Raw genomic sequence first — 27,892 nt, forward strand, 5'->3', positions numbered from 1 at the left:
TTCTCACCTCAGACCTCGAGAGTTCATTAAATTCCTAGTTGTTTTTTTTTTTCTTTTCACTGTAGGGTTGGATTCAGTGCAGCGTTGGTGCAACTGTCAACTCCTACTGTTCAATTCCCTGTAAAGACAAATAATCTAGCGGGTCGGAGCCAGGAGAAGTATAAAGACCCCGGTGCATCTTATTTACGGCACTCACCACTGAATATACATTTTTTTCAATACTCAATTACCTCTTTAATACCCGAGAGATAGACGTCTCCTGGAAGAAATTAGCATTCCTCCTCGGCTGCTCTGCTCGGCTGTTTCTAGGGTAAATGGTACCACTGGGACTGCCATGTTCACAGCAAGGTTAGAGCGGGGAAAAATCATTGAAATTTTATGCTGCAAATGAAAACAAAGGGCATCAGGGAATAAAAACTGCGAGGGGAAAGAATTAAGCTGCTGTTTGTGGGTTAATCTAAAGAAAAACACTCAGAGCAGGACCCAGAGAAGAGTCAAATATGTATTTTATCCAGATTAGCTTGTTTTTTTTTGCTGGGGAATGGAATGGCTTGTTGGGCTGATGCCATTTTTTCATATTACGGTGCATTGAATTGTTTCTATATACGATGCTGCAGAATATTATAGAGAAAACATATCATATTATAAAAGTTCTACTGTAGAGAAGTGAATCTGGAAATAAAGGATAATCCTTCCATAATGAACAGATAGACGATCGTCCAGGGTAACTGCTGTACTGATCAAGATCCATGACTCCTAAAACTGTCCAGGACCATTAATGGGTTCATAATGATATTTGGTGGCATAAGGTGACTGAAGGGGTTAATATTCACAGTACTTATCATTTAGTGTCAAAGTTCCTGGTTATCTAGAGTAGATCAGTCATTCCATTATAATGGTGCTCTCAGCTAGCAGAAGGGTTCATGACAACATCTCTGGTGGTCTCAGGTAGTAGAAGGCTTCATGACAACATCTCTGGTGGTCTCAGGTAATAGTAGCATTCATGACAACATCTCTGGTGGTCTCAGGTAGTAGAAGGGTTCATGACAACATCTCTGGTGGTCTCAGGTAGTAGAAGGATTCATGACAACATCTCTGATGGTTTCAGGTAGTAGATGAGTTCATGACAACATTTCTGGTGGTCTCAGGTAGTAGAAGGGTTCATGACAACATCTCTGGTGGTCTCAGGTAGTAGAAGGTTCATGACAACATCTCTGGTGGTCTCAGGTAATAGAGGGGTTCATGACAACATCTATGGTGGTCTCAGATAGTAGAAGGGTTCATGACAACATCTCTGGTGCTCTTATGTAGTAGAAGGGTTCATGACAACATTTCTGGTGGTCTCAGGCAGAAGAAGGGTTTTTGACAACATCTCTGGTGGTCTCAGGTAGTAGATGGGTTCTTGACAACATTTCTGGTGCTCTCAGGTAGTAGAACGTTCATGACAACATCTCTGGTGCTCTCAGGTAGTAGAAGGGTTCATGACAACATCTCTGGTGCTCTCAGGTAGTAGAAGGGTTCATGACAACATCTCTTTTGATCTCAGGTAGTAGAAGGGTTCCTGAAAACATCTCTGGTGGTCTCAGTTAGTAGAAGGTTCATGACAACATCTCTGGTGGTCTCAGTTAGTAGAAGGTTCATGACAACATCTCTGGTGGTCTCAGGTAGTACAAGGGTTCATGACAACATCTCCGGTGGTCTCAGGTAGTGGAAGGGTTCATTACAACATCTCTGGTGCTCTCAGGTAGTAGAAGGGTTCATGACAACATCTCTGGTGGTCTCAGGTAGTAGAAGGGTTCATGACAACATCTCTGGTGCTCTCAGGTAGTAGAAGGTTCATGACAACATCTCTGGCGGTCTCAGTTAGTAGAAGGTTCATGACAACATCTCTGGTGGTCTCAGGTAGTAGAAGGGTTCATGACAACATCTCTTTGATCTCAGGTAGTAGAAGGGTTCCTGAAAACATCTCTGGTGGTCTCAGTTAGTAGAAGGTTCATGACAACATCTCTGGTGGTCTCAGTTAGTAGAAGGTTCATGACAACATCTCTGGTGGTCTCAGGTAGTAGAAGGGTTCCTGAAAACATCTCTGGTGGTCTCAGTTAGTAGAAGGTTCATGACAACATCTCTGGTGGTCTCAGTTAGTAGAAGGTTCGTGACAACATCTCTGGTGGTCTCAGTTAGTAGAAGGTTCATGACAACATCTCTGGTGGTCTCAGGTAGTAGAAGGGTTCCTGAAAACATCTCTGGTGGTCTCAGGTAGTAGAAGGGTTCATGACAACATCTCTGGTGATCTCAGGTAGTAGAAGGTTCATGACAACATCTCTGGTGGTCTCAGGTAGTAGAAGGGTTCATGACATCATCTCTGTTGGTCTCAGGTAGCAGAAGGGTTCATGACCACATCTCTGGTGGTCTCAGGTAGTAGTAGGATTCATGACAACATATCTGGTGGTCTCAGGTAGTAGAAGGGTTCATGACAACATCTCTGGTGCTCTCAGGTAGTAGAAGGGTTCATGACAACATCTCTTTTGATCTCAGGTAGTAGAAGGGTTCATGAAAACATCTCTGGTGGTCTCAGGTAGTAGAAGGGTTCATGACAACATCTCTGTTGGTCTCAGTTAGTAGAAGGTTCATGACAACATCTCTGGTGGTCTCAGGTAGTAGAAGGGTTCATGACAACATCTCTGGTGGTCTCAGGTAGTAGAAGGTTTATGACAACATCTCTGGTGGTCTCAGGTAGTAGAAGGGTTCATGACAACATCTCTGTTGGTCTCAGGTAGTAGAAGGGTTCATGACAACATCTCTGGTGCTCTCAGGTAGTAGACGGGTTAATGACAACATCTTTGGTGGTCTTAGGTAGTAGAAGGTTCATGACAACATCTCTGGTGGTCTCAGGTAGTAGAAGGGTTCATGACAACGTCTCTAGTGGTCTCAGGTAGTAGAAGAGTTCATGACAACATGTCTGGTGGTCTCAGATAGTAGAAGGGTTCATGACAACATCTCTGGTGGTCTCTGGTGCTCTCAGGTAGTGTAAGGTTTCATGACAACATCTCTGATGCTCTCAGGCAGCGGAGGGGTTCGTGACATCTGTGGTGGTCTCAGGCATTGGAAGGGTTCATAACAGTAACCCTGGTGTTCTCAGTAGTCTCATTGAGTGAAATGGTTTATGCCAATGGCCCTAGTGGTCTCTGGGAGTGAAAGAGTTCATGCCAAGATTTCTAGTGATTTCAGGTAGTAGAAAGGTTCACACCAATATCCCTGGTGGTCTTTGGGAGAGAAAGTGTGCATGCAAATGTTCTTGGGGTTCAGGGAACTAAGGTGGTAACAACAACATACTTGGCAATTTAAACTTGTTAAAGAGTTCATGGTGAATTAGTGTAGGGTAATGGCAACACTTCAGTGACTTGTGCCCCATGTGACTGCATGGAGCCTGATCAGTGGTGATGACCAGCAGATAACCTGCAGGGAGAAGACCACAGATGAGCCACTTAAAGAGTCAGATAGCAAGCTGCTTTGGCAGAACAGGTGCTGGGAAAGCCGAGAAGAGGTGAGTCGAAAAGATTACCATAATTTAACCCTTTCCCGGCAGATTCGATTCTCACTGAATTTATTTCCGTCTATCTGCCCTCAAATTGAGTGAATCTGCCCAAACTGAATTGAACTCTAGTCAGCCACATGTAAGTGCAATAGAGCGGTTTTACAATATGTAGAATAACTGGCACCCAGCTGGAATGATGTGGAAATTTATTGACCACCTAGCCTGCAATTTAGCCACTAACTGGCCCCATAGGACCCTGATTAAAATGTTTAGTCTCATTAAAATGACTTGGTGGGAGGGTGGCTCAAATGCGCTGAGCAGGAAGTGAGTGCACATTGGTAACCGCATCCCATGATCAGAGTGCCGACATCTAACCACATTGGAGACCGGTATGGGAGAGGGGACAAGTGAGTACAGTATGTCCCACAGACTTTGTCAATGTCAGGATGGCCAACCAAAACCAAAGGATTTTCTGATGAGCCGATTTCTAACACCAAAATGGAAACCAAAAGTCTAACAGAGGAAAATCCTATTTGGAGGTGACCTTGGAGTTAAGATTTACTACCTGGGTCTATTTTTCATGGGATGATTCATACATAAACTATTAGATATTAATAATCATCTGTCTGGTATATCCAGTAGGACAAAACCTAAGAATATTTTTTTGGGTGAACTCCAACATCGTCTTTGTGCACCGCTGTAGTGATTTTCTTGTAGCTTTCTATGATTCTATGTTTGTGTATTATCCTATTTCTCTTTCATACCCTTTATAGATCATTTCCAAGAATGGTTACATAACAAATTGATACAAATCTGTAGGAATCTCCGCATTTCTGCAGCAGCAGATAATTCCCAGGCCTGTCCGGATCTCCTCGGCCGTGACTCGGCCCTCAACACACATTTCTTGCTGTTCCTCTCGCTATAAATTTTCAGATGCTGGCACTCTCCGGGCAGGATGTCTTGGCTTAAATTAGATATAGAGATATGGTTGTCTGAGTAAATGAGATACAGAGTTACGCTTGTCTGCGCTCGCTCTGAATCACACACTGCTGCGCTCTTTGTGCTCGCACTCTCCGCAGAATATATTCCTGGCCGAGCTTTCAGTCGCAGCATTCGCTATCTAACCTTTCATTGACCAGACACCGGTCTCTTGGCTCCCCATTAGCTCAGCCAAGGAATGTGGAGCAGAACTGAGCACAACAGGAATGGGGCTCGTTAACGAAATGTCTTGTCTCTAACTACGAAGAATTAGGCAGGTTAATGCGGAATTGTTAATTCCAGTGAGTGGATACTACAAACAGAAAGATTACTACCCCGACATTGACTGTTATCGCCCCTATCATTACCAACCACTATAATAAACTTCAATTGTATATCCAACATCAACATATTCCGAAGACATTTACAATAGATATATTGTTATACAGAGAGCAGTGGCGTTAGTAATCAGTGCAATGAGTGACAACAAGCAGAGGGGTCAGAAACTAGAGATGATCATATCTTTTGAAATCCAAATTCTTCGGGTTCGACAAATGTTTCCAAAATACTTGAAGCTTCCAATTGCCTTTAGTTGTGCAACACTATAAAGTCTCCATGGACTGTATCCAACCTTTTTCATGTTCTTCAACGCAAACACAGCTTTAGTAATGCCAAAGTAACCTCACCATAGTAAAGAATGGTAAACTGATAGTAACCAACAGCGTATTTAATAATATAGAACACTAACAAACTTTTCATGTTTTTTAAATTAAAAAATGTTCCAAAAATTATTCGTCTTAATCACTGGTAATCAGGCATACTGATCTGTGCAGAACAATGACTCAAACTGACAGTGTCACTGTCAGAGGTAACATTATCCTGTGGTGATTGAGACGAGTGATATGCCATATATTCCATAACTCCCTCTGCTTCCTCCTTACTAATATGCATGTTGGAGGCAAAGAAGGCCAACTCTGACCTGTTTTTGGTAATACTACTACCAGATATTTTTTTCTTTTACACTACCTGACCACTGCATTACCACTTTTTTTAATAAATTACATTGGATGCAACATTAAAATAAACTTTTGACATTCATTTTACTTTTCTCATAAAGGGCATTTTTTGCATCAATGAGGTGCTGTAGCTCAGTGTGATACACATGGACATGCTGTAGCTGCTGTAGCTCTTTGTGATACACATGGAGATGCTGTATCTTAGTGTGATACACATGGAGGTGCTGGTGCTGCTGTAGCTCAGTGTGATACACATGGAGGTGTTGTAGCTGCTGTAGCTCTTTGTGATTTACATGGAGATGCTGTAGCTGCTGTAGCTCAGTGTGATACACATGGTGCTGCTGTAGCTCAGTGTGATACACATGGAGGTGGTGTAGCTGCTGTAGCTCAGTGCGCTACACATGAAGGTGCTGTAGCTCAGTGCGATACACATGGAGGTACTGGTGCTGCTGTAGCTCAGTGTGATATACATGGAGGTATTGTAGTTGCTGTAGCTCAGTGCGATACACATGGAGGTGTTGTAGCTGCTGTAGCTCAGTGCGATACACATGGAGGTGTTGTAGCTGCTGTATATTAGTGCGATACACATGGAGGTGCTGGTGCTGCTGTAGCTCAGTGCGATACACATAGAGCTGCTGTAGCTCAGTGTGATACACATGGAGGTGGTGTAGCTGCTGTAGCTCAGTGCGCTACACATGAAGGTGCTGTAGCTCAGTGCGATACACATGAAGGTGCTGATGCTGCTGTAGCTCATTGTGATATACATGGAGGTGTTGTAGTTGCTGTAGCTCAGCGCGATACACATGGAGGTGTTGTAGCTGCTGTAGCTCAGTGCGATACAAATGGAGGTGTTGTTACTGCTGTAGCTCAGTGCAATACACATGGAGGTGCTGGTGCTGCTGTAGCTCAGTGTGATACACATGGAGGTGTTGTAGCTGCTGTAGCTCAGTGCGATACACAAGGAGGTGCTGTAGCTCAGTGTGATACACATGGAGGTGTTGTAGCTGCTGTAGCTCAGTGCGATACACAAGGAGGTGCTGGTGCTGCTGTAGATCAGTGTGATACACATGGAGGTGGTGTAGCTGCTGTAGCTCAGTGCGCTACACATGAAGGTGCTGTAGCTCAGTGTGATACACATGGAGGTGCTGGTGCTGCTGTAGCTCAGTGTGATATACATGGAGGTGTTGTAGCTGCTGTACCTCAGTGTGATACACATGGAGGTGCTGGTGCTGCTGTAGCTCAGTGTGATACACATGGAGGTGTTGTAGCTGCTGTAGCTCAGTGCGATACACATGGAGGTGCTGGTGCTGCTGTAGCTCAGTGTGATACACATGGAGTTGTAGCTGCTGTAGCTCAGTGTAATACACATGGAGGTGCTGGTGCTGCTGTAGCTCAGTGCGATACATATGGAGATGGAGATGCTGTAGCTGATGTAACTCAGTATGATACACATGGAGGTACTGTAGCTCAGTGTGATACATATGGAGATGCTGTAGCTCAGTGTGATACATATGGAGGTGCTGTAGCTCAGTATGATACACATGGAGGTACTGTAGCTCAGTGTGATACATATGGAGATGCTGTAGCTGCTGTAGCTCAGTGTGATACATATGGAGGTGCTATAGCTCAGTGTGATACATATGGAGATGCTGTAGCTGCTGTAGCTCAGTGTGATACATATGGAGGTGCTATAGCTCAGTGTGATACACATGGAGGTACTGTAGCTCAGTGTGATACATATGGAGATGCTGTAGCTGATGTAACTCAGTGTGATACATATGGAGGTGCTATAGATCAATGTGATACACATGGAGGTACTGTAGCTCAGTGTGATACATATGGAGATGATGTAGCTGCTGTAGCTCAGTGTGATACAAATGGAGGTGCTATAGCTCAGTGTGATACACATGGAGGTACTGTAGCTCAGTGTGATACATATGGAGATGATGTAGCTGCTGTAGCTCAGTGTGATACATATGGAGGTGCTATAGCTCAGTGTGATACACATGGAGGTACTGTAGCTCAGTGTGATACATATGGAGATGATGTAGCTGCTGTAGCTCAGTGTGATACATATGGAGGTGCTATAGCTCAATGTGATACACATGGAGGTACTGTAGCTCAGTGTGATACATATGGAGATGATGTAGCTGCTGTAGCTCAGTGTGATACATATGGAGGTGCTATAGCTCAGTGTGATACACATGGAGGTACTGTAGCTCAGTGTGATACATATGGAGATGATGTAGCTGCTGTAGCTCGGTGTGATACAAATGGAGGTGCTATAGCTCAGTGTGATACACATGGAGGTACTGTAGCTCAGTGTGATACATATGGAGATGCTGTAGCTCAGTGTGATACATATGGAGGTGCTATAGCTCAGTATGATACACATGGAGGTACTGTAGCTCAGTGTGATACATATGGAGATGCTGTAGCTGCTGTAGCTCAGTGTGATACATATGGAGGTGCTATAGCTCAGTGTGATACATATGGAGATGCTGTAGCTGCTGTAGCTCAGTGTGATACATATGGAGGTGCTATAGCTCAGTGTGATACACATGGAGGTACTGTAGCTCAGTGTGATACATATGGAGATGCTGTAGCTGATGTAACTCAGTGTGATACATATGGAGGTGCTATAGCTCAATGTGATACACATGGAGGTACTGTAGCTCAGTGTGATACATATGGAGATGATGTAGCTGCTGTAGCTCAGTGTGATACAAATGGAGGTGCTATAGCTCTATGTGATACACATGGAGGTACTGTAGCTCAGTGTGATACATATGGAGATGATGTAGCTGCTGTAGCTCAGTGTGATACATATGGAGGTGCTATAGCTCAGTGTGATACACATGGAGGTACTGTAGCTCAGTGTGATACATATGGAGATGATGTAGCTGCTGTAGCTCGGTGTGATACAAATGGAGGTGCTATAGCTCAATGTGATACACATGGAGGTACTGTAGCTCAGTGTGATGCACATGGAGGTGCTGTAGCTCAGTGTGATACACGTGGAGGTGCTGTTGCTACTGTAGCTCAGTGTGATGCACATGGAGGTGCTGGTGCTGCTGTAGCTCAGTGTGATACACGTGGAGGTGCTATAGCTCAGTGTGATACATATGGAGGTGCTGTAGCTGCATAGTCACTTAATGTGATATACTGTATAGGGAGGGCCTGAGACCAGGGCTTGTAATCGATGCTCATCATCATCTAGTGATCTGTCAGTGGTATCACAAGGACTGATGATCTAGTGCCAAAGTCGATAAGGGGGCAAAATTTGTCCCCACACAATGCACCTACTAGTTATGAGGGGCACTAGAAAGCACCTCTTCTTTTTAATGCTCTCAGCGCAGCAGCCAATGATAAAATCACCCCATTTGTTACATAAAAAAACAATAAAATGTAATACTAAATGCAACTTTGAATATCTTTTTATTTTTTAAATATTCTACTTGGACAATCGGCATCAGGTAATTTGCCATTAATGGCACCTACAGCCGCCGATCACAGAATAATCCATGTCTCTCATATAATCCTCCCTCATTTTAAAACTCTGATATGTAATTATAGCAATTAATAAAGGCAAAGAAAAAAAAAATAATTTCCCCGTCTTTGTGTGGAATATGTGCAGTGATCTTCAATCCTTCTCCTATCGCGGTGGCATGGTGATGGAGATGATGGATTCTGGTGTTCGTGATCTGACGGTTGGCGTCTGATTTATGGCCGTATATCCATGTACCCATCCATTCCATGTCCAATCGTCCGGCTCTACTCTGAATACAGAAACTATCTCTGTAATAGAGACAACGGCTAATTACAATGTGCGCGGATGACATCAATGGCCCTTAATATCGGAGCTGGAAATCAGGGCAAGGACACTACATTACAGCACAAGTGCTACACAGTTACTAATGGAGGCTCCAACATCTCGAAAAGTGACACATCGGAAGCGTAAAGTGTCCTTACTGTTACGATGATTTCCTGAGGAATCTACGTGAATGACTTGAACCTTTTTCTATATATATATATATATATATATATATCTAACACGGCTTTGAGGTTTTATTATTTTTTTATCATGGATAATTCATTATTTCTTTCCTCCCCATAAGCCTATTGTCAACATTTCTCCTGTCTGAAGCCACCACTAGATGGCGACCTTTGTGAAGACCTCTAATAATTTGCATCACAGAAGCATAAAGGCTGCCCCCTGCTGGTCATGGCCATTTTATACATAAGACAAATGGTGCAACTGCACCAGAACTTCTGCTTCCTATGGTAATGGCACTCTTGAGGATTCTTGACAAGCCCCGTAGAGTCTGTTTGCAGTTTTGTAACAATGTACTTGTAGCAGATGATCTGGGTGGCATCTACAGCTCGCACTTTAGGGGCATCTCTGTGGCACGTACTTCTGTGCAAACAGGGCATAGACGATTGTCACATACTATTAAAAAGGATCTTTCACTTGCCACAACCTCATCGACCATTTGTAACCTCTTGCACCAAATTGAAAGCGAAGATCTGAATGTGGAAAATAATACCATAGTCTTTTTATTTTTTATGTTTTCTCCAAAAAACTCTTTATATAAATAGAATAAATCATGATTCGTAGACAATAAAGAAAGATTGAAGCAACCCCGCCCCCGAGGAAGCAGGAAAAAGAAAAGAAAAAGAAAAGAAACAACAGTCAACCAAAAACTGTTACCGCGGGGCCAGTATCACAGTGGCTTAGACCAGACTCATATATTACTAAACATTAATTTATTTCCAAGAAATTAAAAAGCTATTTACATCATTTGTATGTACATTACGCCTTGCCAAAAACATGCAAAGGGTCAGAGAGTGATTACGACGAGCTACGATCATTGAACCCATGAAACTAAAGGAGAGGGCGATGGAGGGAGAATCCACATTCACTCATTCATTTTCTAAGGCAAGTTGGGGAATTTAAAGAATATAAAATAAGTTAAAAAAGGCATAAAAACAAAAACCTGTCGGTAATACATAATGTATCCTAATTTATGAACACAATATTGACGTTGTCATGAGAAATTTGTAGACAGTGGTGCAATTAAAATATACCTTCATGTGTATATCGGTCAAACTATGTACAAAACTTTCAGGAACTTTATTGTGACCCAATAGAATTTTTACAGTAATATATTTTACAGTGCATCCCATTCCAATAAAAAAAGACCAGATTTTTTTTTTTTCATTATGGTAACTGAAAAATGTAGTTGTGTATCTTATGTAGAATTCAACAGCAACAGTTTATGTTTTTTTTAAGTATTTTTTAATTCAATGTTTTTAAATAAGATTTTGAAAATTCTGGAATGAATCATAATGCGGCACCTTGTTTGTGTGCTACAATGTTTCTTATGTGTTTTAAAAAAAAAAGTGTTATTGCCAAAAAATCAAGTTATCCCTTATCTATAGAAAAGGGGATAATGTCCTGATTGCCGGTGGTCTCATAAATAGAGCATGCTTGGCCTCCTCTCCACTCATTGTCTATGGGATCACCCGCCACTCCACTCAACTATTTTCATCAGTTCCATAGACAATGAATAAAGTGGAGGCCAAGCATGCTCATCTCCGTCCCATTCAGGATGGGGCTGCACAGCCTCATTTTCTAGAGGTTTCAGAGCCTCATTCTCATGGAGTTCCAGAGCCCCATTCTCAGGGGGTTACACAGCCTCATTCTCGGGGGTTCCAGAGCCCCATTCTTAGGGGTTCCAGAGCCCCATTCTTAGGGGGTTCCACAGCCTCATTCTCGGGGGGTTCCAGAGCCCCATTCTTAGGGGTTCCAGAGCCTCATTCTCATGGAGTTCCAGAGCCCCATTCTCGGGGTTCCAGAGCCCCATTCTTGGGGGTTCCACAGCCTCATTCTTGTTGGTTCCAGAGCCCCATTCTTAGGGGGTTCCAGAGCCTCATTCTCAGGAGGTTCCAGAGCCTCATTCTTAGGGGGTTCCAGAGCCCCATTTTCAGGGGTTTCCAGAGCCCCATTCTCAGGGGGTTCCAGAGCCCCATTCTCACGAGGTTCCAGAGCCCCATTCTCAGGAGGTTCCACAGTGTCATTCTCGGAGGGTTCCAGAGCCCCATTCTTAGGGGGCTCCACAGTGTCATTCTCGGAGGGTTTCAGAGCCCCATTCTTAGGGGGTTCCAGAGCCCCATTTTCAGGGGTTTCCAGAGCCCCATTCTCAGGGGGTTCCAGAGCCCCATTCTCACGAGGTTCCAGAGCCCCATTCTCAGGAGGTTCCACAGCCTCATTCTCGGGGTTTCCAGAGCCCCAATCTCAGGGGGGTTCCACAGTGTCATTCTCAGAGGGTTCGAGGGCCCCATTCTTAGGGGGTTCTACAGCCTCATTCTCTGGAGGTTCCAGGGCCCCTTTCTTAGGGGGTTCCACAGCCTCATTCTCAGGGGGTTCCACAGCATCATTCTTTCGGTCATGAGTTCAAGACTTCAGGCAGTCATTGCCAACAAAGGGTTTTCAACCAAGTACTAAAAATGAACATTTTATTTAAAATTATTTAATCTGTCCAATTACTTTTGATCCCTTTAAAAACAGGCTGGCACATATTAAGGAGCTGAAACTCCTAAACCCTTCATCCAATTTTAATGTGGATACTCTCAAATGAAATCTGAAAGTCTGAGCTTCAACTGTATCTGAATTGTTTTGTTTAAAATTCATTGTGGTAATGTCTATAACCAAAATTAGAAAAATGTTCTCTCTGTCCAAATATATATGGACCTAACTGTATTTATGTCATTTATAGAACTTAAAGTGCACCTATTATTAGAAATGTATATATATTTCATATGGCTATATAGTGCTGCCGATAGGGGTGGGCCCGGGTCCTGAAAACTCTAATTACTAAAGTGCTCTGAAGTGCGCAGCTCTTACATGAACTTCACACACTGAGAAGTTACAGGCACCATAGTAAATCTATGCACCAGTACATCAGTCTCACAGTAGTGGAAACTGACCTGAAAACATGTATATTATGCTCTGATGTCTCTTCAGATCAAAGCATAATAAACAGAAAGCTTGGAAGGGGATAAAAAAAATTATTATAATAATAATAAAAATATACTAGATCTCGTGTCGTCACATGGAGAGTGACACGTGTCAATGATGTGCGTTGCACCCCCATAGCAGAAGGAATAATGCACGTTATTTAAGTCAACAATGTGCGTCACGGCCCATGAGATGGCCTGAGGCATAGTCAGTCCTGGAAGATCTGGGTCAAAGACCAATCCTAAAGATCAATCTGAAGACTAATCAAAAGACCAATCTGAAAATTGATCTCAAGACCACTTTGAAGACCAATCTCAAGTCTGATTTCTAGACCGAACTGAAGTTTTACCAAAAGATTGATCTCACAACCAATTTGAAGACTGATCTCAAGACTAATCTCAAGACTAATACTAATCTGAAGGCTGATCTCAAGATCGATCTGAACATTGATATCAAGACTGATCTGAAGACCGATCTGAATACCAATCTGAAGACTGATTTCAAGGCTGATCTGAAGACTGGTCTCAAGACTGATCTGAAGACCAGATTTGCTTTTTGATTGAAGACTGACCTCAAGACTTATCTGAAGACTGATCTCAAGATCGATCTGACCATTGATCTGAAGACCAATCTGAAGACCAATCTGAAGACCAGATCGGCTTTTTGATTGAAGACTGACCGCAAGACTTATCTGAAGACTGAACTCAAGATTGATCTGACCATTGATCTCAAGACTGATCTGAAGACTGATATGATGACAGATTTCAAGACTGATCTGAACACTGATCTCAAGACTGATGCAACGTAAGTGGGGGACCAAGTGGGCAGTAGTGGGAGGCAGGACATTTGTGGGGTCGGCCAAGTCAGGTAAATATAATGTTACTATTAATATTTCTTAAAGGGAACCTGTCACCCCCAAAATCGATGGTGAGGTAAGCTCACCATCATCAGGGGCTTATCTACAGCATTCTGTAATGCTGTAGATAAGCCCCCGATGTTACCTGAAAGAGGAGAAAAAGACGTTAGATTATACTCACCCAGGGGCGGTCCCGCTGCAGTCCGGTCAAATGGGTGTCTCATGTCCGCTCCGGCACCTCCTATCTTCATTCCATGATGTCCTCTTCTGGTCTTCACGCCGCGGCTCTGGCGCAGGCGTACTTTGTTTGCCCTGTTGAGGGCAGAGCAAAGTTCTGCAGTGCGCAGGCGCCAGGCCTCTCTGACCTTTCCGGCGCCTGCGCACTGCAGTACTTTGCTCTACCCTCAACAGGGCAGACAAAGTACGCCTGCGCCACAGCCGCGGCGTGAAGACCATAAGAGGACGTAATGGAATGAAGATGGGAGGCGCTGTACCGGACCTGAGACGCCCATCGGAGCGGGACCGCCCCTGGGTGAGTATAATCTAATGTCTTTTTCTCCTCTTTCAGGTAACATCGGCGGCTTATCTACAGCATTACAGAATGCTGTAGATAAGTCCCTGATGAAGGTGAGCTTACCTCACCATCGATTTTGGGGGTGACAGGTTCCCTTTAACCTCTTCCCAGCCCTGAAAGGAATCTAGGAAAATAGCATAAAACAGGCCACCACTTTGCTGGATTTTTGCTTACTGATCCCCAAAAATGTTATATTCTTGTAAATCAGATTTTTTTTCTGGAGGTTCTTAAATTTGAATGGTTATAAATAAGCTCTACTTATTAGTTTGGAAAAAAAATCTGAATTTTTATGGCTATTCAGGGTATAAGTAAATGTACAAAGGGAAAGCCATGATCTCATCAATACAATGAAGGAAACTGGAAATTTTAAGACTAAGTTTCCAGAATAAATCAGAAAACGAAGATGAAATAATTGAAAAAGGAGCGAATATTTGTGGATTTCTGAGATTACAATAAATACGATTTATCCTATTTTTACTGCAACGCTGCATGGGGAAAGAAGCAAATAAATCGCTCTCCAATTAAATATCACATTTCAATATATCAACCATCAGATCTTAAGAAAAAAAATTAGAAATTCACATTTGTATAATAGATGCCGGTTGTCAGAACAAAATGACCGATTTTTTTTTCTATATAAATTGAATTTCTGACAAATAAAATATAGAATTTAAGAATTCCAGATATTAAGTTATTCTTGTCAGTGTAAAAACCACATAGTCATCGCTATTATGAAGTGCATGGTAAATTCCAGAGATAGAACCACGAATAATCGGATTCTTCACGTCTCCCGATTTCCACACCTGGTCATCATGAACAAATCTGGTCAGGTAAAAGGAACACCTGACTCTTCCCAATCATCTCCATAGAAATTTCTCCAGGGGTCTTCCGTCAAAATATGGAGATACGAAGCCAATGGGGGAACGTTGTCTGAGCTGATTATGGAAACCACCATGAGAAAATAATCAATGTTTCTGCTTTTGTGTTTTTTGTTGTTGTTTTTTTCCACCTCCGGCTTCAATTGTTTATTGAAAAAAAGTAAGGGGGAAACAAAGAAAGAGAGGAAGCAGGTGTCCACGACAGTTTTCAGGTTCTGATGAGCACCTGCCATTTTTACAAATGTGGCACAAAGGAGCAGAAAATGAGAGGGTTCTTTCCATACAAAAAGTGTCCAGATTTTGGCCCGGCTGCACGACTGTCATCATTACACACTGGTGCAGTTTGGGATTTCTTTTGTGCTTTCACTGTTTGCAATTGTAGAGATGGGACCTTAGAAATAAAAGAAAAAAAGATTAGAAAGTAGAAAAATTTAAGGAAAGATCAACAAGATTGTCAAAAATCAAATCACAAAAATGTTACATATTTGTTACTACAGAAAATAGAGATCTATCTCACATCTAACTGTCTTCTGTATAGCCAAACATTCAACATCCTTGAAGATCATTATTAGGAAGAGGGAGAGGGACAATAATGGGAAAAAAAGAAAGAAGGAATAAAAGAATGAGGAAAGGAAAGAAGGAAAAAGTAAGAAAAAAAGGAAGAGAGGAAAAGGAAAGAAATTAGAAAAGAATGAAGATGGAAAGAAAAAGAAAAGGGAAAGAAAAAGAAAAGAGAAAGAAAGGAGAGAAAGAAAGAAGAGAAAAAAGAATGAAAGAAAGAAGCAAGGAAGAAAAGAAGAAAGGAGGGAAAGAATAAAGGAAGGAAAATGGAAAAAAGGAAGAACGCAAAATAGAAAGAAGGAAGGAAGTAAAAAGAAGCAAGGAAGGAAAGAAGCAAGGAAGAAAAGAAGAAAGGAAGGAGGGAAGGAAGGAAATTAAAAAAGAGAGTGAGAAAAAAGAAAGAAAGAAGCTAGGAATGAAATAAAAAAGGAGGGAAGGAAAATGGAAAAAAGAACGCAAAATAGAAAAATGAAGGAAGGAAAGGGAAGCAAGGAAGGAGGGAAGTCATGAAAAGAAAGAAAGAATAAAGGAGAGAAAGACTAAGGGAAGAAAGGAAAATAGAAAAAGGGAAGGAAGGAAAATGGAAAAAGGAAAGATAAAGAAAGTTAAGAAGGAAGGAATGAATGAAGGAAAATTAAAAAAGAAATAATGAAAGCATTATACAATTGATAGAGATAATATATCACTGATGCATGCATAGATACACAGATGACAGAATATTGTACCTTCCCATTAATACACTTAGTATCAGATAATTCCGTGCTCACTTCTGATTGGCTGCTCGGCTGCACATTAATAAAGCACTTTCCAGCGTTTTGCTCGATGGACCCAGAAGTCTCATTATTGTGTAACACTAAACTGCTCCGGATTCTATGATGCGATGATCGCTCTGTAAATGCTTTTCTAATCAAATTTGCCTTCGCCTTGAACCCTAACACTCCGCATGCACGGGAAACACATTACCATGATGACAAAGTAATAATGGATGTGACATGTCTATCGGCGCAGAGGTCACAGAACAGGCGGCTCCCGGCCCGGACGAGTCATGTGGAACCCATTCATTACTCTGCTGCCATCACTGTCCTGGAAGCCGCCTGATACTTGATTAATAGACTGGATTCCCTTTGCTGAGCGCTCACTTTGCATCAGAGAAGATTCATCTGCACAGATATTACCAATGACGCGGGCGTCCAGCTCCTTGTCCATCAGCTCCTCCTCCGTGAAGTTGCTGAGCGATATTTTGGGTGCGTTGTCGTTTTGGCTGACCGACCCGATCATTTCCTGTTCTTTGTCGTGTTGAACCTGAGCATAAATATTAATCCATGGTATTTTCCTGTTGATAAAATATTCAGTATTTTCAAAATGTTGTTAATTTGTGCAAAAAATCCTCCTTTTTATGAAATGTGAAGAATTTAATTTCAAAATTATTTGATGTTCACAGAAAACGTTCAGAATTACCAAATGTGGCCAAACCTGTGATATTGATGGTCTAATGTGTAGAATGGGGGGGGGGGAAGAGATCATGATGACCCCTACTACTAATGGTGGGCCATAGGCAGCTGCCAAATGGGTCAAGAAGTGTATGGCCAAAAGCTACAGTAAGAGAGTGGCCAACAAGCCATACAGGGTTGGGGGAGAACACCCAACCTTTGTCATTTGCACTGAATAGGTGAAAACCCTACTATGACCCTTCGTATATTAGAAGCATTAAACCCTAAACTGTAACAGCATTGCTCCATATTTTGGGTCTTCTTGGTTTCTGGTAATGTACCATTTTCTCGTACTTAACGCCCTTGCTTTGGTGCAGTGTTTAAAGGGAACCTGTCACTAGGTTTGGCCGATATGAGATATGGCCAGTGGCCACCAACTTTCAGGCCTGATTCTATAACGCTGTACATCTGCCCCCAACCGGACCTGTAAGAGAAGAAAAAGACCTTTTATTATACTCACCTGCGCGGGGCGGTCCAGTCCGATGGGTGTCACAGGTCCTGGGGGTCCCTACATCATCCACACAGTCTCCCCGACATCGCGTGCTGCGTGGGGGCAGAGCAAAGTACTGCAGCGCTCCGGCGCCAGGGCTCTTTGACCTTTCTTGGCCCCTGCTCACTGCAGTACTTTACTGTGCCCTCAACGGGGCAGAGAAGTGCGCCTGCGCAGGAGCGCGATGCCGGGGAGACTGCAAGAAGGAGAACAGCTTCTAAAGAAGAAAGGAGGCTCTGGATCAAGCCCAGCGACACTCCTCGGACCGGACAACCCTGCAGGTGAGTATAATAAAAGCTCTTCTTCTTCTCTTACAGGTCGGGTTGGGGGCAGATATACGGCATTATAGAATTCTGTATATCAGACCAGAAAGGTGGTGGTCGGAACTTGTATTGGCCAAAACTGGTAACAGGTTTCCTTAAATGCCCCAAAATCTCCTAGTTTTACGTAGTGCTCTATGTGCTTCCTTCTCACAGCACTTAGTCTCACCAACATAGAAAGAGAGAAGCTGCAGCTGCATCCCCCTCCTCCCTGCCCAACATGTACTTCATCTACTGCTTTAGACTAAAAGTATAAAGTATATTCTGAGTATTGAGGAGGTTTATGATCTTTTACTGAGATCTTAGGGGATGAGGATGGGAAATAGAGATGCTAGGACAGAACAAGTCACCAACGGCCCGTATTGAAAAGCTTATACAATGGGTCAAAGAATATGTTGGCAGCTGCTACATCTGTACCTGGTTTCTCAGTAAAGGTGTATCATGATTTATCAATCAAGGGAACAGAAGTATCAACCACACAAAGGACCAGGTGCGGGGGATTAAAAAACGTTACTTCTCGGGGTATCCCTGTCAATTACCAATCACAATGTGCTGACCAATGGAGAACATTAAAGGAATACTCCATATTCGAGAAGGGAAAATCTGCAAAAGCTTCCTTAGATACAATATCAGTGATGCAAAACTGAAAGAAATTAACTAGTTGGTATGCAGGCTCCGTGTAAGAGCATGTTCACACTGGCCAATAAACAGACAAAACCTAAGATAGAAACAAACTGAACAAATATCCTGATATTTGTAAGTAAAAAGCAAATGACACATGGTAAGGTTTTAATACTAGAGGTTTGGACCGTCCCGACTGGTTACGCCTTGGCGCTGGTGTGATGACTTTTATACTTCTTTTTTTAAATAAAAACCAGCATTTACTAAGGCCCCTATGTACTGTCTATGCACTATTGCTTTCTTACTTACTTATAGCAAGGTATATGCTCATTTTGTTTCTAGCTTAGGTTCTATCATTTCACTGATGGACACCTCTGTTCCTCAATAAAAAAAATTCCATATTGGTAAGAGTTGAACTTTTCCGTAGTCTCTGTTCTAATTAATACTGCTCTCCCCGCTCGGCTTCTAGCTGGGGTTGTTGAAATAAGTTTCTATTTTATGTGATTTTTTTTTGTGTGTGTATATTAGATCTGAAGTCAACAACAGTGGTATTAAATTAAGACACAAGGGACTATAGATGGAGCTAGATAAAGAAGTTTAAAGGCTTAACTTGTAAGGTTGGAAGAAAAAGATAAAACTCTATCACATTCAACCTATTATTTTCATGCCAGGTTGATCCTGAGAAAGGAAAAACAAATCCTTTGTAAAGTGGCTGCCAATTTATGTTCATGTAAAGGGACGAAACTCCATCTCAAACCTAGGTAGGACAATCACAATAAATCCCTCAAACCATCATCCCTATCACTGAAATGTAATATAGAACTGGATACAATGTAGCATCCAAAATGATTCTTAAAATATTAAAGAGATTATTTGTTTGAGAAAAATAAACATTGATGGTCTATTCTTTGGGTAGGCCCTCCAGGTGTGATTAGTGGGAGTCCACTGATCAGCAGAATACAGAGGCTTTAGAATTTGCTTCAAGGAAGTGGAGCTGAGATGTCATACCAGGCCCGGCTGGAGTTCTAAGCACAACTGTAGTACCAGGCACAGCTACAGTATCAGGCATAGCTAGAGTACCAAGCACAACTACAGTACCACGCATAGCTAGAGTACCAGGCACAGCTACAGTACCATGAATAGCTAGAGTACCAGGCACAGCTACAGTACCACGCATAGCTAGAGTACCAGGCACACCTACAGTATCACGCATAGCTAGAGTACCAGGCACAGCTACAGTATCAGGCATAGCTAGAGTACCAGGCACAGCTACAGTATCACGCATAGCTAGAGTACCAGGCACAGCTACAGTATCACGCATAGCTAGAGTACCAACACAGCTACAGTATCAGGCATAGCTAGAGTACCAGGCACAGCTACAGTATCACGCATAGCTAGAGTACCAACACAGCTACAGTATCAGGCATAGCTAGAGTACCAGGCACAGCTACAGTATCACGCATAGCTAGAGTACCAGGCACAGCTACAGTATCACGCATAGCTAGAGTACCAGGCACAGCTACAGTACCACGCATAGCTAGAGTACCAGGCACAGCTACAGTATCAGGCATAGCTAGAGTACCAGGCACAGCTACAGTATCAGGCATAGCTAGAGTACCAGGCACAGCTACAGTATCACGCATAGCTAGAGTACCAGGCACAGCTACAGTATCACGCATAGCTAGAGTACCAGGCACAGCTACAGTATCAGGCATAGCTAGAGTACCAGGCACAGCTACAGTACCACGCATAGCTAAAGTACCAGGCACAGCTACAGTATCACGCATAGCTAGAGTACCAGGCACGACTACAGCACCAGATACAGCTGCAGTACAAGCTACAGAGAAATAATTTTGCGCAGAGTAACACATCACTTATTTTTTATGTTGGCCGGACCTATAGTTATCACACACTGGATAAGAATAAATCTTTAATACATACAACCTCTTTAATTTAAGAATAATGCACCAACACATTCAGTTTCTATAGTGTGAATATGGTAATACTCATATTACTACATAAAATAACTATTTCAACCCCCTCCCCAAAGTATCAGATTCAACCCCTTCACAACCAGATGATCTTCCATTTTTTTTTGCCCTTTTATTTTTTTCCTCCCCTTATGAGCCTTACAAGAGCTTGTTTTTTATTCACAAAATGAATTGCAGTTTTGAATGTCGCCATTTTCTGAGACCCTATGCGATGGCTTGTTGTTTGTACGCCGACATTTTCATTGATTCCATTTTGGTTTTGGGGTACATATGATATTTTTATCACTTTTTATTTTTTTGAGGTGAAGAGCTGTGGCCAAAAAATGGCAATTGTAATGTTCTGATGTTTGTTTCCTTTCAATGTACGGTTTAAGTGATTTTAGATTTTGAGATTGCTCCGTACAGACAATATATCCATATGCCCCTAAGCATGTTTAAAGGGAACCTGTCACCAGGGTTTTCTCATATTAGACCAGTACCTGTAGCCCTCATATACAGCATTCTTATATGTTGTCTATCTGCCCCCAATCCGGCCTGCAAGACAAGACCTCTTTTATTATACTCACCTATGGAGTGGTCTGGCCTGATGGGCATCACTGGTCTTGATCCAGCGCTTCCTCTCTTCTTGCGATCACCGTTCGCCGTCCCTGAGATGTGTGGATGATGCGTCCTGCACCAGTCACACAGTCTCCCCGACATCGCACTCCTGCGCAGGCAGAGTAAACTACTGCAGAGCGCATGCGCCATTGCTCTTTGGCTTTTCCCTGCGCATGCATGGTGTCTCAGGGATCAGCACTGCAGCCTTGCAGCACTGGAGTCCTGGGTTCAAATCCCACCCATGACAACATCTAACAGGAGTTTGTATGTTCTCCCCGTGTTTTCGTGGGTTTCCTCCTACACTCTAAAGACATACTGATAGGGAATTTAGATTGTGAGCCCAAATCATGACAGTGCCAATAATGTCTGTAAAACGCTACGGAATATGATGGCGCTATAAAAGCAACGTATAATAAATAATAATAATAGTTATAACATTTAGTTCCTTACCTTTTAAATTTGTAGATTAAAAAAACAGCCAAACCCACAAACACGACAGAAAGAAGCATTAACATGGCGGAGCTGCTGTGACTGGCGCTGTTATCCACCAAGGGCGCTAGGAGAGAAACACAAACATGACAAATTCATGGTGGACCTTCAATTCCAATGTAAAATGTACTGAGGGGTTCAACTGATTCTTTGGAGGCAGGACGAGCTCCTCGTGGGAGGGGCACAACAAAGTTATGTCTCATTCTTTAAAAAAATGTAGCAAATAAAATATTTATTTAAGTTCTGCAATCATTATATGAAAATAATCAAGCATTTCCTCCATAAGAATGTATCACAAATGGTGCATCATAGATGGGGTCTTTTTACAAGGTTTGCACTGGGGCCCATGAGCTTCAAGTTACACCACTGTATATACACAAAGTTTAACACTAACATGCTGCTCTACTACTGTGCTAGTATTAGAGGACTATTCTCATCTCAGTATGCAATTATACATAGCTATGATCAATAAAAAAGACCCTCACCGATCCTGATCATTTCCCTGCATGGAACAGTTCGGCTGTTCCTTCATTCTAAGTATTGATTGAGGTCCCAGAAAAATGAAGGGTCAAAAGGATGGCAACAAAAAAACCGACTTGTCATTGGTGACATTTAATGGAAGGTTTATTATTTCCATCATTAAAGAAGAATACATGATAACTTGTAAAAAGGTGGGGGTCCGCATGCTGAGACACCCACCGAACTTCAGAATGGGGCCATGCAAGGCCAGTCATCTTGAGGCATTGGCTCTCTATGTGCACCATTCATTCTCTATGGGGGTACCAGGGTCACAAACGTTAGACAGCCACCAATCTGCAAAATATCGCTTATCCAAAGGAGGGGGTCCTATCCGAAGGATAAGTGTTTGCTGGCAGCCCAAGTGGGAGTCCAATTACGGGACCCTGGGGATCAAATAGAGAATGGACAGAGTAGTGGTTGGCACGCACGGCTACCACTTCATTAGGACCAGATTTTAGAGCCTCGTTCTCAGGATATGTGGGGGTCCCAGCAAGGTCCCAGTGTTTGGAGCCTCACCGATCTGCAAGTTATCATCTATCCTGTGGATAGGTGCTTATTTTTAATGATGGAAATAATCCTTTTAAAGGGAAGTGCAAAGAAAAAGTTTTAGATTCATGTGAAGGGGGGGGGGGGGGAAGTGGCAAAAAAATGTTTGTGGCAGATCTAGAATTCTCCCCCAACTCCTCATTCCAGCAGCAAATAGTTTCTGTGGCAACATATTTCATATGTCAAGGAAAAGATGCAATAGAAAAGTAATCAGACGCTCATAGGGAAAGTTATCTGAAGGTCACAACCAGCCTGGAGCTGACAATGAATGAATCTGAATCATAAACATTAAAAAACTTTAACGACCTTGTGGAAAGGAACAATAAATACAAAAAAAAAAGAATTAAATTACAGGATGAAAAGGGTGAAGTGGTCAAAAATGGTGTTGAGAAGGACAAAGTTTTACATTCCTATTCTGCATCTGTGTTCTCTAAGAAAGCAATTGTAACATCAACTGATCTTCATGGTGCCATTAAAGGAACAAAATAATCCACTCTATCCATAAACAGAGAGATGGTGAGGGGACACTTAGCTAATTTACATGAAATTATATCTCCTGGTCCTGATGAATTACATCCTAAGGTACTGAAAGAGATAGCAGAAGAAATTGTAGAACCACTAGCCAGAATCTTTGAAAAGTCCTGGAGAACAGGAGAAGTCCTAAAAGATTGGAGAAGGGCAAATGTTGTCCCTATCTTCAAAAAAGGAAAGAAGATGGAGCCAGGAAATTACCAGCCAGTGAGTCTTACTTCTATACCAGGAGAGATATTTGCAAAAACTATTAAACAGCATGTATGTAAGTACTTGGATAAGAATACAGTAATTAACCAGAGCCATCATGGGTTTGTAGCAAACAAGTCATGCCAGACTAGTCTAATTTCCTTCTATAATGGAATCACTGACTGGGTGGATCAGAGAAATGCGGTAGATAAAGTATATCCCAACTTCAGCAAAGCATTTGATAATGTATTTCATACTATCCTTATTGAAAAAAATGACCAAGTATGGGATTTACAAGGCTATGGTTAGGTGGATTCATAACTGGCTCAGTGATCGCACTCAAAGAGTGGTAATAAATGGTTGCACATTCAATTGGAAAAGTGTTTCATGTGGGGACAACAAGGCTCTGTACTGGCCCCAGTGTTGTTCAACATTTTTATAAATGATCTAGAGATGGAAACTGAAGGTAAACTTATCAAATTGGCAGACAATATAAAGCTAGGAGGGATAGCTAACACTAGAGAAGACCGAGAAAGGATTCAAAAGGATCTAGATAAGCTTCAACATTGGGCAGTGATTAATAGAGTGGTATTTAACAGGGAGAAATGCAAGATTCTACATCTGAGCAAGAAAAACAAAAAAATACATCTACAGAATGGGAGGAATATAACTAAGCAACAGCATGTGAGAAAAATACTTGGGTATACTAATAGATCACAGACTGCACATGAGTCAACAGTGTGATGCAGCAGCATAAAATGCAAACACAGTTATGTAATGTAATAAGAGAAGCATAGAGTCTAGATCACGTGGAGTAATTAACCCCCTCTACTCCTCTTTGGTCAGGCCTCATCTGGAATACTGGTTCCAGTTCTGGGCACATTTTAAAAAAGACATTGAAAAACTTGAGCAAGTTCAGAGAAGAGCTACCAGGATGGTTGAGCGGACTGCAAACTATGTCCTACGAGGAACGGTTTAAGGATCTGGGAATGTTTAGCTTGAAAAAAAGAAGACTGAGAGGAGACTTAATAGCTGTCTACAAAAATCTGAAGGGCTGTCACAGTGTAGAGGGAACATCCTTATTCCTATTTGCACATGGAAACACGAGAAGCAATGGGATGAAACTAAAAGGGAGAAGATACTTAGAAAAACTGTTTTGACAGTGAGGGTGAGTAATGAGTAATAAGTAAGCCACAAGACGTGATGATGAGTTCTCCTTCAATGGAAGTCTTGAAACAGAGGCTGGACAGACATCTGTCTGAGATGATTTAGTGAATCCTGCTTTGAGCCGGGGGTTGGACCGGATGACCCTGCAAGTCCCTTCCAACTCTACCATTCTATGATTCTATGACATGTGGGGGTCTCGGCAAGGTCCCTGCCAGGGTCCCAGTGGTTGGTCCCCCATCAATCTGCAGGTTACCATCTATCCCGGGGATAGGTGCTTATTTGTAATCATGGAAATAATCCATTGAAGGGGAAGTGTAAGAAAAAAGTTTTAGATTCATGTGAGAAAAGTGGCAAAAAAATGATTTTGAGGCTGATCTAGAATTTTCCCCCAACTCATCATTCCAGCAGCAAATAGTTTCTGTGGCAACATATTTCATATGTCAAGGAAAAGATGTAATAGAAGAGTAGTCAGAAGCTTATAGGGAAAGTTATCTGAAGGTCCCAACCAGCCTGGAGCTGACAATAAATGGATGCGTCTGAATCAGAAACATTAAAAAACTTTAACGACCTTGTGGTAAAGAACAATAAATGCAAAATAAAAATAAAAAAAGAATAATTTATTTAGGAAAAATATTTTTAAATGTTGAAGGAATAAATGAAAACTTTTCAAAATAAGTTTTGTATTCAAAAATATAAAAAATGAAAAAACTAAAGTAAATGCAATGACTTTGTCAATGTTTAACCCTATGAATCTTTGGATATAATCCTGACAACATTAGGTATAGTAATATCTTGGGGAAAAGAAAGTAAAAATAAATAAAATTAGACAATGTTGTAATTATTTTCTAGAAAAAAAGTTGTTTTTTCTGTCTTCGACTTACCTAAAGTGAGTTGGGTGACGTATACAAATATCTGGACTCCTGGTTTGAGTTCAAACATTATTAGGTTTTGATTGAGGGCACTGAAAAGAGACTCTACAATCTGGAGATTAAAAAAAAAACAAAAAAAAACACAATTGTTAATTCTTAAGGAAAATATCTTAATTTTTAAAAATCAAAATGCACAACATGGCCCCCTAGAAATCTCTACAACACGGATATATCGTGTGGCGTATTGCGGGTTCTAAGCAATATTGACCCGTCATCACCCAAGCGCTTAAATCGGAATTTGAGGAAGATACTGATGCATTTATAGTCTTTGTTTTGTCCTCCTAATTTTTACGCTAAAATTTATTTTTAAAGTTATACATTGTTACATTTTTTATTGTATTTCTGTTGTTTTTTATGTAACAAATGTATTACCCTAATACTATCCTTTACCCTAGCTCGAAGTCTAGGCTTTTCACTGACCCAAGCCCATAAGGTACCGTCACACAGTGCAATTTTGAACGCTACGACGGAACGATTCGTGACGTTCTAGCGATATCGTTACGATATCGCAGTGTCTGACACGCAGCAGCGATCAGGGACCCTGCTGAGAATCGTACGTCGTAGCAGATCGTTTGAAACTTTCTTTCGTCGCTGGATCTCCCGCTGACATCGCTGGATCGTTGTGTGTGACAGCGATCCAGCGATGAGTTCGCTGGTAACCAGGGTAAACATCGGGTTACTAAGCGCAGGGCCGCGCTTAGTAACCCGATGTTTACCGTGGTTACCAGCGTAAAAGTAAAAAAAAAAAACCGTACATACTCACCATCTGATGTCTGTCAGGTCCCTTGCAGTCTGCTTCCCACTCTGACTGTGAGCGCCGGCCGGAAAGTGAGAGCAGATCACAGCGGTGACGTCACCGCTGCGCTCTGCTCTCAGTGTACGGCGGCACTCAGTCAGAGCAGGAAGCAGACGGCAAGGGACCTGACGGACATCAGATGGTGAGTATGTACGGTTTGTTTTTTTTTACTTTTACGCTGGTAACCACGGTAAACATCGGGTTACTAAGCGCGGCCCTGCGCTTAGTAACCCGATGTTTACCCTGGTTACCAGCGAACCTCGGCATCGCTCCAGCGCCGTGATTGCAAAGTGTGACCGCAGTCTACGACGCTGGAGCGATAGTCATACGACGCTGCGACGTCACGGATCGTGCCGTTGTAGCGATCGTAATTGCACGGTGTGACGGTACCCTTAGGGCTAGTGTTTGGATATGCTTAGGATTAGACTTAGGCACTGATTAGGATGTTTACACTTAGGGTTCGATTTAGACTAGGATTAGGCTTAAGAATATACTTAGGGCTGGGGTCAATGATAGAGCAACCTAAATCTAATCTTAAAGACCACAGCCACCGGCACCGATAACAGCTGAACAACGAGGGTGCCAGGTGTCAGACCCCGGACGATCAGACATTGATCACCTATCCTAAGGATTGGCTATTAATCTAAAAAGAGTGGCCAACTTTTTTTTTAACCATACTCAATCCCTAGCCCTAACCCTCGATAGAAATAGAAAAAAGGTTAAAAACTTGAAAGCATACCGGATATACCCGATTCAATACTGTCGGCATTAATTTGGTGTTCATCTTCTGTTATCTTGGCTGCTGCTTATGCAGAGCATGATGGATGAGATGAATTTGTCATTGACTGCTGCCCTCTGCATAGGCAGAAACTGAGATGAAAAAGCCCACTTCATCATGCTGATTGTGGTTGCTGGTGATGCAGAGCGCAACAGTCAAATGGTGCTTGTAGGCATTGGTTACTTAATAGGAGGGGTAGGGTGACAGTATGGAATCTGTGACATTTTTTACCCCAACCCCCCACACTACGCTAATGCACATGCATTGGATAATTGGACTCACATGCTCCAGGTCGGCTTTACTTCCTTTCCTCCTTTCACTGATATTTTTTGGTGGTAATATAAAGAGTTCGGCTGAGGTTGGGAGGCCGGGGAACATGGCCACAAGAATGTGCTCGTCAGGAATACTGGTTACCTGAAATGATTTATATAGAAATACTGTATATACACAGACACAAGGAAAACCTAAACATATTATAGGTTGGTGTCATGGCCTCCAGACCCGAAACCCTACGATGGTCTAAATCTAGTGCGGAAAAAGCTGTGTCTGGCTCTTGGGGCCACGATATAGACCTTAGAATGCAACCGCATGACAAAATGATACATTTGTGCCAAGTTGTAGAACACTAGAATTTCTTCTCGAGTATATGTACTCAATGTTTTATGTTGTACTCATTGACTATTTAGGCTACTTTCACACTAGCGTTAACTGCATTACGTTTCAAAACGTCTTTTTTCAGAAAAAACGCATCCAGCAAAACTTTTTGCTGGATGCGTTTTTTTCCCATAGACTTGTATTGGCGACGTATGGCGACGGATTGGCATACGTCGTGTACGTTTTACGACGGATGCGTCGAAATTTGGCGACACGTCGTCTCAAAAAAACGTAGATTGTAACGTTTTTTGTCTCCGCCTAAAAAACGTGTCGCGACGCATCCTGCGGCATACGTCGTTGGCTGCAATGGAAGCCTATGAGCGACGGATGCGTCGGGACACGTCGTACGACGCAATACAGCGCTGC

General features: G+C 42.3%; 1 protein-coding gene across 1 annotated transcript in view; it reads right to left on the bottom strand.

Moving 5' to 3' along the window:
* Positions 1 to 10,061: 10,061 nt before the first annotated feature.
* SORCS3 (sortilin related VPS10 domain containing receptor 3) overlaps positions 10,062 to 27,892 on the bottom strand; it is a 694,652-nt gene continuing 676,821 nt past the window's right edge. The window contains exons 23-28 of the mRNA XM_077258082.1: positions 27,155 to 27,286; positions 25,251 to 25,350; positions 21,379 to 21,484; positions 16,595 to 16,752; positions 14,082 to 15,249; positions 10,062 to 13,456 (exon numbers count right to left, since the gene is read on the bottom strand). Coding sequence (XP_077114197.1) covers positions 15,185 to 15,249; positions 16,595 to 16,752; positions 21,379 to 21,484; positions 25,251 to 25,350; positions 27,155 to 27,286 — 561 coding nt within the window. The 3' untranslated portion in view covers positions 10,062 to 13,456; positions 14,082 to 15,184. The remainder of the gene's footprint in view (positions 13,457 to 14,081; positions 15,250 to 16,594; positions 16,753 to 21,378; positions 21,485 to 25,250; positions 25,351 to 27,154; positions 27,287 to 27,892) is intronic.

This window comes from Ranitomeya variabilis, chromosome 4 (assembly GCF_051348905.1).
Source record: "Ranitomeya variabilis isolate aRanVar5 chromosome 4, aRanVar5.hap1, whole genome shotgun sequence".
NCBI lineage: Eukaryota > Metazoa > Chordata > Amphibia > Anura > Dendrobatidae > Ranitomeya > Ranitomeya variabilis.